The 9816-nt window shown below is 43.9% G+C and overlaps 1 protein-coding gene across 1 annotated transcript in view; it reads right to left on the bottom strand.

Moving 5' to 3' along the window:
• Nucleotides 1–861: 861 nt before the first annotated feature.
• Nucleotides 862–9816, bottom strand: part of DOCK8 (dedicator of cytokinesis 8) — a 202807-nt gene continuing 193852 nt past the window's right edge. The window contains exons 47-48 of the mRNA XM_079790379.1: nt 5065–5235; nt 862–4651 (exon numbers count right to left, since the gene is read on the bottom strand). Coding sequence (XP_079646505.1) covers nt 4591–4651; nt 5065–5235 — 232 coding nt within the window. The 3' untranslated portion in view covers nt 862–4590. The remainder of the gene's footprint in view (nt 4652–5064; nt 5236–9816) is intronic.

The following is a 9816-nucleotide window of genomic DNA, read 5'->3' as shown; positions in this document are numbered from 1 at the left end:
GGCCTTAGGGATCAGGAATGTGATCATCCCACCCGAGGCTATGCTGCATTTCCTCCAGTAATTCCAAGGCTGAAAACCTTAGTGACCGTCAGAGATTTGGCTTTTTAATCAGGCTCTGTGAGGTTGGGTTTAAGATTATTAAGGATAAGGTCTAGGATGATTCAAGAGAAAGCACCAGAAAAGAGGGGAAAAAATCCTCTTAATTCTTGTTCACGCATTGGTAATAGGTAAAGTCAACAGGATTGGAAGGCTATTCATCTGTGGCCAGTTGACCATCCTCTTCCTCTTTTAAGAGCGGTTTTTAACCTATTTCTACAGCCTCGCTGAAATCATCCCTGAGGCCACCTCCATTCAATACTTTGATCCTTTACACGCATTCATTGAGTGTCCACCATGGGCCAGGTACTGGGGATACCATGAAGAGCAAAAGACCATTTTGATATTTGACTCTTCCCACTCAAATCTAATCTTTTTTAAAAAAAATATATTTTATTGATTTTTTACAGAGAGGAAGAGAGAGGGATAGAGAGTTAGAAACATCGATGAGAGAGAAACATCGATCAGCTGCCTCCTGCACACCCCCCACTGGGGATGTGCCCGCAACCAAGGTACATGCCCTTGACCGGAATCGAACCTGGGACCCTTGAGTCCGCAGGCCGACGCTCTATCCACTGAGCCAAACCGGTTCGGCTCAAATCTAATCTTATTCCATTTCCCTGTTCCCCTCATTTTCCTCCCAGGGCCCCTCCCTTTTCCCCCTCACCTCTATAGTTCTGACTCCTGACCATTTGCACTGTTTTGGCAAAACACTCCAGAGTATGAATTACTGGTTTGGGAAAATATCCTGCTCCATCTATCCCAGTCCACACTCTTCTTCAGGATATGATAAGCCCTAGGGCAGTGGTCGGCAAACTCATTAGTCAACAGAGCCAAATATCAACAGTACAACGATTGAAATTTCTTTTGAGAGCCGAAAACCGACTTCTGCGCATGGGCCACGAAGTTTCAATCGCACTGTACGGCGCACCCGCACGTGGTATTTTGTGGAAGAGCCACACTCAAGAGGCCAAAGAGCCGCATGTGGCTCGCAAGCCAAAGTTTGCCGACCACTGCCCTAGGGTTCTCCTTCATATACTTCAGATCCCCTTTATTCCCCTTCCAGAGGACGGTCCTACCAGGTCGGAGGTTGTGAACACAATATGAACTGTAATCCTTATGTCCACACAAGCTCCTTCTTCTGGATGCATTTTCTTTAAAGCAAAATGTCCTTCAGAGAGCTCTCGTAGTTTGTTTTCCATCCTTTAGCCTTTCTTCCTCGTTCCCTGCGGAACTGCCAGCTCCTTAGCCAGGTGGATTGAGTTGTTATTGATCCCACTTCTAGTGCAAGGAGAGAAGCTTGCTTATCACAAACCACTTCAATTCGAGTGAACCCAAGGAAATTTACTGGGAATTCTGCAATACAGAACTTTTCCTCTTTGTGGAAGTGGGTGGTATGAGGTTGTGAGGCTCAGGACTGCATTTGTCATGATGAATGAGTATGGGATTTCCAGGGACCACTGCTGAGAGCCTGAGGACAGAGCCAACCAAGAGGAAGCAGAGATGAAATGGACCCAGGAGATGATGCGTGGGTCCCGAATCAAGCTGGGTCTGAACCATCACTACCTCTGGGTTATTCAACTAAGTGAGCCAATGAACTCAACCACCCATTTAAAATACTGGTTTAAATTTGATTTTCTGTCTCTTATAAAAGATCACCATCCTTAGGGTGGGGCTTGCCAAGACTGTAGCAGTGGTCTGGGTTATAGATGTTTCTTGAGGGTGATCACCCAGCCTTCTGGGAGGGACTCAGAGCAGTCAGGCTCCAAGGCTGGTCATCTCTAGTTTTGTCCATTTATCCCAGTGAGACAACAAATACAACATTTTAATGTACACTATTATGGTGATTTTAAAATATGTTAAAATTATTTAACAGCCCTCTGTTCAAAATTTAGAGCCTAATTCTCCTCCTCTGGGATGTGGACTGATCTGGGTGGTTTGCTTCCAGCAGACCTGAGGGAGCTGGATTTCTGAGGCCAGGCCATGAAAGATAAGGCCACTTTTGTTTTGCTTCTCTTGAACCACTCATCCTGAGGGAAGTAAGTGGTCATGTCATGAAGGCTCCCTGTCTTTGACAACAGACTTGCAATCATAATGACCAATGCCACCCCTAAAAGGTTTTTGTTAAAATAAATCTATTGTCATGGATAGGACTGAGTAGAATTATAGACTTTAAGACAATGTATGTCAGGAAAGTCCAATCATGTCTATGCAATATATTCATGTTTCATTTTTCCGAGATTCTTAAGAGATAGTCACAATTGCACCATTTACCTTGCCGAAGGACAGGAGGCATGAAATTAAAGCTTTTAAAATTGGACTGTTCAGTATAGTAGCCACCTGCCACATGTGGCTATTAAGCACTTGAAATGTGGCTAGCCTTAATTGATACTAAGTGTTAACTGTAAAATCTGTAAGTGTAAAATATGTACATACATATTTCAAAGACTTGGTATGAAAAAAGAATGTAAAATACTTCATTAACAATTTTTATATCGATTGCATTTTGAAATAATATTTTGCATATATTAGGTTAAATAGAACATAGTATTAAAACTCATTTCACTTATTTCTTTTTATGATTATTTTTAATGTGGCTTGCACTATGTTTCACTGGACAGTGCTATTCTAGAAGCAGGCCTCCTTACACTCACTTATTCATTTAGTCATTCAACACGTATTTACTGAGGCTCTTCTGTGTGATGAGCACTGGGCTAGGGAACAGCAATGCAGCAGTGAACACAGTTCCTGCACTTGGGCAGCAAGTGGCACCAAGTGTGTAAAAAAAAAAGTAACAAAGGTATCTAAAAGCAGGGGACATTTAGTCAGGAATATCCTAGGTTATTAGGATTATTAAGGCTCATAGCATTAAAAGCCAGCCCTATGTAACTTAGCACCTAACCCTGTTGTTTGAGAGCAGAACAGAATAGGTGCTGATAATGATGGCCACCCTGAGTCCCTCAGGAAACGTTACATTCCATAGGCCTGTTGCAGACTGCTGTGTGTTACAGCTATACACATACAGAGTCTCTTCCTCACTAAACGGAGACACTTTGGAGGGTAGTGGCAATGTTATTTAACATTCATCTCACTCAGGAGTTCCCAAACGGAAGATACTGAACCACATTTGGAATGATATGAAATATACATCATGTATACTCATTTAAGAAAGCAATTAAGTATATAATATATTTTAAAAAGAGTTCCACCCTGAATGCTTAAAAAACAAAGTTTGCCACTTAAACTTAAGCTTTAGTAATTAAAAAAAAAAAGTCCCTCTCAGGATATAAATTCATGCAGACCTGATGATATAAACAAAAAGTTCTGGAATATCCAAATTAAATTCTGTCTCAGGAGCACCAAGAATAACTATTGCAGAAGAGGTCCGACGCTGGACAGCACTGATTGTCCGAGGCCACAGGCACCCGTGTTTCTTCTTCTCTGAGGTGCTGTACAAAGCATTACGAGCTGTCAGTACAAAAAGCACAAGTTGCAATGGGAAACCTTTTGTTTACAATTCTTAGTACATTTTCAGTACCAGTCAAGGTAATCAGTCATATTAAAAATATATAATTTAATTCTCAAATAATAATTTTGTTCATCTTTCTCCTAAAGTACATTGTCACAAGAAGTCAAAGAGGACTGTATGTGATATGCATATGCTAGCGGACAGCACAGTGTGCCGATATGAAAGCAGAGATATTACCCTTTTATAAAGATAAACTTGGTCCCACAGAGGAGGAGAGAAAGAGCGAGCACCTGGAGCTTAAGAAAAAATGCAAAGCACCAGGAAAATGGTTTCAATTTAAGGGAATGCCACTCAGAGTACCATGTATCTCCTAAATCAGTGCGAGTATGTTCCTCTAGAAACACAGGTTAAATTAACTTAACAGTAACAATAAAGCAAAAACAACTGTACAACAATAGTTCACCGCTACCAAAAGGGTACCGAGGTCACAAGTAATTAACCTGTCCCCAAGTTTCCAACCATCATGATTCTTAGATCCTTAAGGCCCTCACAGATTTGTTGAACATGGTTTGCACCCCTGCACGCTCACCCTCCTTTCCCATAAAGAGGGGATGAATGAGGTTCACTTTGAACAGGCTGGTGGACAACTTTTCCATTTTCCCTTGGGCACTTTGGGTTGGTCCTGTAAATCCTAATGTGGGCCAGAGGAAGCCACCTTCCAGGTAGACAGTAACCGACCACTCAGCAGGAGACGTGTCTACGTCTTACTTTGTTCAACACTGTGGAACACGATGCTTTAATAAATACAGAGGCATTCTGATTAACCACCCTGGGCTACCCTCACCCCCCCCTCCCAAATGGACAAAATACCCCATGGGGTCACTTGGATCCCAAATCTTCTAGAGAGCTGTCTGGCCAGGGAGCATGCGTCTGTCCTGCGTGGCCAATGTCCAGTGGTTTAAGTACCGGTGAGTCCTTCTCTGGGGTCGCAGAGCCTCAGTCTCTGTGGCTGTTGACAGCTTTTCTTAGCTGCCTTGTGACAACTGGGTTTCACATTTCCTGAAACTAGATCTGTGGAAGGAGTCTCTGAAATTAAGGAGAGAGAAAAAGAAAACAGAGGTAAGAAAGATCAATTAGCTTTAGAAAGAGAGGGAAGGGGAAAATCACCCACTAGGAAAGCACACCAATCACGGGGTACCCAATACCTAATAAGAGAGGGTGTGAGATCCTTCCACACTGTGCTAGAAAATACACGGGTGGTAAGTCAGCCTGGGAAGACGGCTGGCCGATGGCCAGCAGGGGGGGTCCCGGTGAGGTCAGGAGAGGGGACAGGGAGGATCAGGATGGAAGCAGAACAGACTGAGCTCAGGCAGCTCCCCTGACTCCAGCCCACTCCCAGCCTTCCCTCGGAGGCTGTGTGCAGCGGAGTGTGCCCTGTTGCTGGGGCCCAAGCCCTTATCCTTTACCCACAGGAGGACGCCTTCTCGGCCCACTCTTACCTCTTTTGGCTTTCAACTCTGAAAATCGGCTTGTAGAGATCTGGAATTTTCCGCTCGATCATGGGCCTGAGGTTCTCTTTCAGCTTGTTGTAGTTCTTTTTGAGTTCCTGCTGATATTCCCTCTGGTCAGCGGTGATGAGACGCTTGTTTTTCTCCACGGCCTCACCACATCTGAGATACACATATCAGGGTGGGGAGAAAATGAGGTTTCATTTCATAGGTGTTTGAAGCGTTTAGAAATAAGGAATGACGATATGATTAACTTTTTTTCTGTGTGGTTGCTGTTAATTCTCACCTGAGGATATTTTTCCACTTATCTTTAGAGAGAGTGGAAGGGAGGGAGAGAGACAGAGAGAAAAACATCGATGTGAGAGAGACACGTCGATTGGTTGCCTCCCACACATGTCCTGACCAGGGCCAGGGATCCAGCCTGCAACCAAGGTATGTGCCCTTGACTGGAATCAAATCCAGGACTCTTCTATCCACTGAGCCAAACCTGCTAGGGCTCAATTAACATTTCTTGAGTAACAACCCTAGGAGTGTTTGCAAACTTAACAGCCTGTCAGGATCATCTGGGTAGCTTTTAAAAATGCAGATTTCTGGCCCTACCTCAGACTTTGATGAATCAGAATCTCTAAGGGGCAGCACCCAGGAATCTGTATTTTTGAAAAGTTGCCCAGGTGATATTGATGCTCTGATTCACTATGTGCTAGGCGCTATTCAAGGAACTTCACATCCTTTATCTGGTTAATTTTTTCAGCAAACCTGGGAAGTCTATGTTTATCTCTATGTTGTCCCTGAAGCTCAAAAATGTTAGGTGGCTTGCCCAAGATAACACTGTGAGGAAGTGGTGGATCCAAGATTCAAGCTCAGGTCATTGAAGAATGGAACCTCTTAGGCTTACAAAAACGTCCCTGTGATTTATGGTGACAGGGCAGACACAGTGGGTGCCATTCAGGCCCCTCCTGCTACCTACACATGGAAATGCTGAGGAAGCACAGCAAAAACTCATTGAAAGAGAAAGGGAAACCCCAGGTACCAGAAAGGAAGAGAAAAATCAAAATCAAAGTGACAACAGAAGCTGGTGCCATGGCAGATGCAAGGAGGACCGCCTGTTAGGATGTTAAGATTGCCTACAGGTTGAGAGGCTGGAGCAGGAGGTGGGTTTCACTGCCCACACGAGGTAAGTGAGGAAGCCTTGGCCAGGGCAAAGTGGGATTCTGCATATGCCGCCTGCTTATAGTTCAGAGCCTTGAAAAGCTACCCCATCTGTGAGAAAGGATCTAGAAAAAGGCTGCAAACTGTCCAGAGAGGTGGAATGGAAGTTGATTATCAGCTTGGGGCCATTAATAGGAAAGAAAGTCACCTAAAGAAATTGAAATCCTAGGCTTGCACCACATGTGGGTATGAGTTACTAATTTATATTCCTCTCCTGTGGGTGCTCCAATTAACTATAAAACCAGACCAAGGTTATTAAAATCCCTAAGGCTCAGATGGGAATAGATGTCAGGTTTCTTTGGAGGAACAGTTTCTTCATCAGGGCCCATGGGCTACCCATTGACAGAGCAACACTTGCCAAGATGAACTCAATAAAAAATTTATAAACCATCCGAGGAAACCAACTACCATGAGGGAGAACCAACAGATGCAACAAGGAGGAGAATTACCCCAATAAGAATCAGAGACAATAGAATAATGGAGAAAAACCAAAGTTAATATCCTATATAATAAAAGCCTAATATGCAAATCGCCTGAACAGCGGAATGACTGGCAGAACAACCAGTCGCTATGACGTGCACTGACCACCAGGGGGCAGATGCTCAATGCAGGAGCTGCCCCCAGCCCGCAGGCCCCAGACCAGCCAAGGCGGGTGCCAGGGGGGCCCCTGATCACCCCGCAGGTTGCCCCACTGCTCACCTCCCTCAGAGCGAGGCAACTGGCAGCTGCAGTGGGGGGCGGGGCCAGCGAGCACAGGCCGGCCAAGGTGGATGCCAGTGGGGGCCCTGATCGCCTTGCTGGTCACCCCACAGATCAGCTCTGATCACCAGTCAGGCCTAGGGACCCTACCTGTGCATGAATTTCGTGCACTGGGCTTCTAGTAGATGTATAAGAAGAGGTATAAAATCCATGATTTAAAAACTGGGAGAGTATGAAAAAAGTGATCAGGAAAATTTCAGAAAAGAACCAAATAGAACTTCTAGAAATAAAAATGTAGTCACTAAAATAAAGAGAAAAATCTCAATGGACAGGTTAAACAATAAACTAGACACAACTGGAGAACACATGAACTATGTGACAGATCTAAGGAAATCATCAAAGAGATAAAAAAAATTTTAAATATGAAAAAAATGGTTGAAAAATCTGGAGATACCATGGAGATGCTCAACCCACATCTAAAAGAATGTTTAAAAGAATGCAAAATGAGTAAGATAACAGCTGAGAGTTTTCTAGAATTGAAAAGAGACAGACATTCCCTAATCAACAAAAACAGACGGATACCTAGCCCCACCCTGGTGAACCTGCAGAGCATTAAAGAAAAAAATATTAAAAACTTGTGCTTATTGCCTCGCCAGTAGGCTCAGTGGATTGAGCATCAATCCCATGCATTAAGAGGTCACCAGTTTGATTCCCAGTGAGGGCACATGCCTGGGTTGCAGGAGGTGTGTGCAGGAGGAGTTGTGCAGGAGGCAGCTGATCGATTTTTCTGTCTCATTGATGTTTCTAGGTCTTTCTCCTTTTCCCTCTCTTTCTAAAAAATCAACAAAACATAAAAAACACAAACTTGTGTTTATTGAACTTGTGGACAGTCAAGCCTAGTTTTTTTTCATGGTTTCCCACAGTACGGTACATACCAAGGAAGAAACTCATATTATTTAAACATAGTAAATCTTGCCCTTTATACTGTTCTACTCAAGGGAACTTACAAATCAACAAACCTTGAAGGGACAACATAATGGGTGAAATTTAGTCATCCTTCAGATGACTAGGATTCCAGTGATCAATGTGGTTTAAACTGTTTTCCTAACAGTGGTTCTAAATTTCAGTTAAGTTATGGGGAGAGTCAGACCTGATTATCAAATTCTTCCTGTTACCACTGCACACATTTTCAGGATGACAGTGGGGCAGGGGAGAGCTACCTGGCCTAGGCAAAAATAAGTCTATGGCCATAGCTTCATCACAGAATTAGCCTGCTGTGAAACAAGGAGTTGATTTAACTCAGCCAGAAGTCAAAAGAACTCCCTTAACTGAATTTTTATTCATCTTTTAAGTTTGATATTAATTGAAGCAAATTGTAGGATATCTAAGGTTATATATCAAAGATTTCAAGGAAGAGGAAGGAAGGGCATATAGCCTTTGAGTCCTGAGAAATCGACATCGCCCTTGTTATTTTTTATTGCTTCTTAACTGACAGTTATGAGCTACTACATATGTAAAACACAGTCAGTTTGAGGGTGACTCTGAGGCCCAGGTGTGTAGCACAGGCAGACTACAAGAGGCCAGCGGAAGCTGACTACTAACTTGGGGATGTCTACTCTAAAACATCGGGAGAATTAACTAAATCCTCTGTAGTCTGTGTTATCAAAAGGAACACTAGCTAGCTAACATATACTATGTACTATCTGCCCTAGACTGGGGTAAATGCTTTACGTGCAGTCAGAGATGGAGTTGAAACCCAGTCGCTCCTCATTAGCACACCGACTCAGCCATTGAAATCCTGTTTTCTCATCTTTAAATGGGAATAGATAACATACAGTCTCCTAGAGTAGTTGGGATAATTCAATGAGAAGCTGTGACGATAAGGCAGATCCATGCTTTTAGAGTGTGGCAGATTCTGTTTTTCAAAAATGATGACAGCAATAACTGCCCACTTTACATTTTCTTCTAGAACTTTGCCACATTCCCAACAAGAGATGGGTGGTCCTTTGTGACTGCCTCAGTGAACACAATGTGCTGTAAGTGATGCTGGGTGATTGGGGAATATGGCTGCCTGGCTGACACTCCTGGGACACATACCTTTGGAGTCCTGAACCACCTGTGATTTGAGTAGACACCAGGCACATGAAGCCTTTAGGTGACTCAAGCCCCAGTCACTGTCTGACGATCACTGAGAGTCTGAGCAAATCTGCCCAGCTGAGCCCGGCCTACCACCCAGAATCACATGCACAATAAGTAAGTGATATGTTGTTCTTTTTTTCCCTTCTTCACTGTATTCCCCCATTCAATCTTGGCTGCCACAATCAGACAGACAGAAAGCGCGAGGACCCTTTTTTCTTGCATCTGCACTGGAACCTTGGCAGCAACAGTAACTGCTCCAGGTCTGTCAAATAGATGCACGATATGTTGTTCTTTTAAGCAACTAAGTTTGGGGCTAGTTTGTTACACAGCAGTAGATAAACATAGTGTTTTTACAATGACAAGTATATTAACAGGTGGAGTGAAAAATAGTCATATTTTTATAGTAATAATGTTACTTTATATTTTAACAAATTTTATAATTTACTAGAGGCCCGGTGCACAAGATTTGTGCACTCGGAGGGTCCCTCAGCCCGGCCTGTGCCCTCTCACAGTCCGGGAGCCCTCAGGGGATGTCCAACTGACAGCTTAGGCCTGCTCCCTGCCAGCAGTCGGACATCCTTGGCACTGCTGCGGAGGCGGAAGAGGCTCCTGCCACCACCGCTGCACTCCCCGGCCATGAGCCTGGCTTCTGGGCTTCTGGCTGAGTGGGAGCCCAATGACCACCAAGGGGCAGCT

This window comes from Cnephaeus nilssonii (genome assembly GCF_951640355.1).
Source record: "Cnephaeus nilssonii genome assembly, chromosome: 14".
Lineage (NCBI taxonomy): Eukaryota > Metazoa > Chordata > Mammalia > Chiroptera > Vespertilionidae > Cnephaeus > Cnephaeus nilssonii.
The sequence above is the reverse complement of the archived record's forward strand: the minus strand, read 5'-3'. Positions and strand labels throughout refer to the sequence as shown.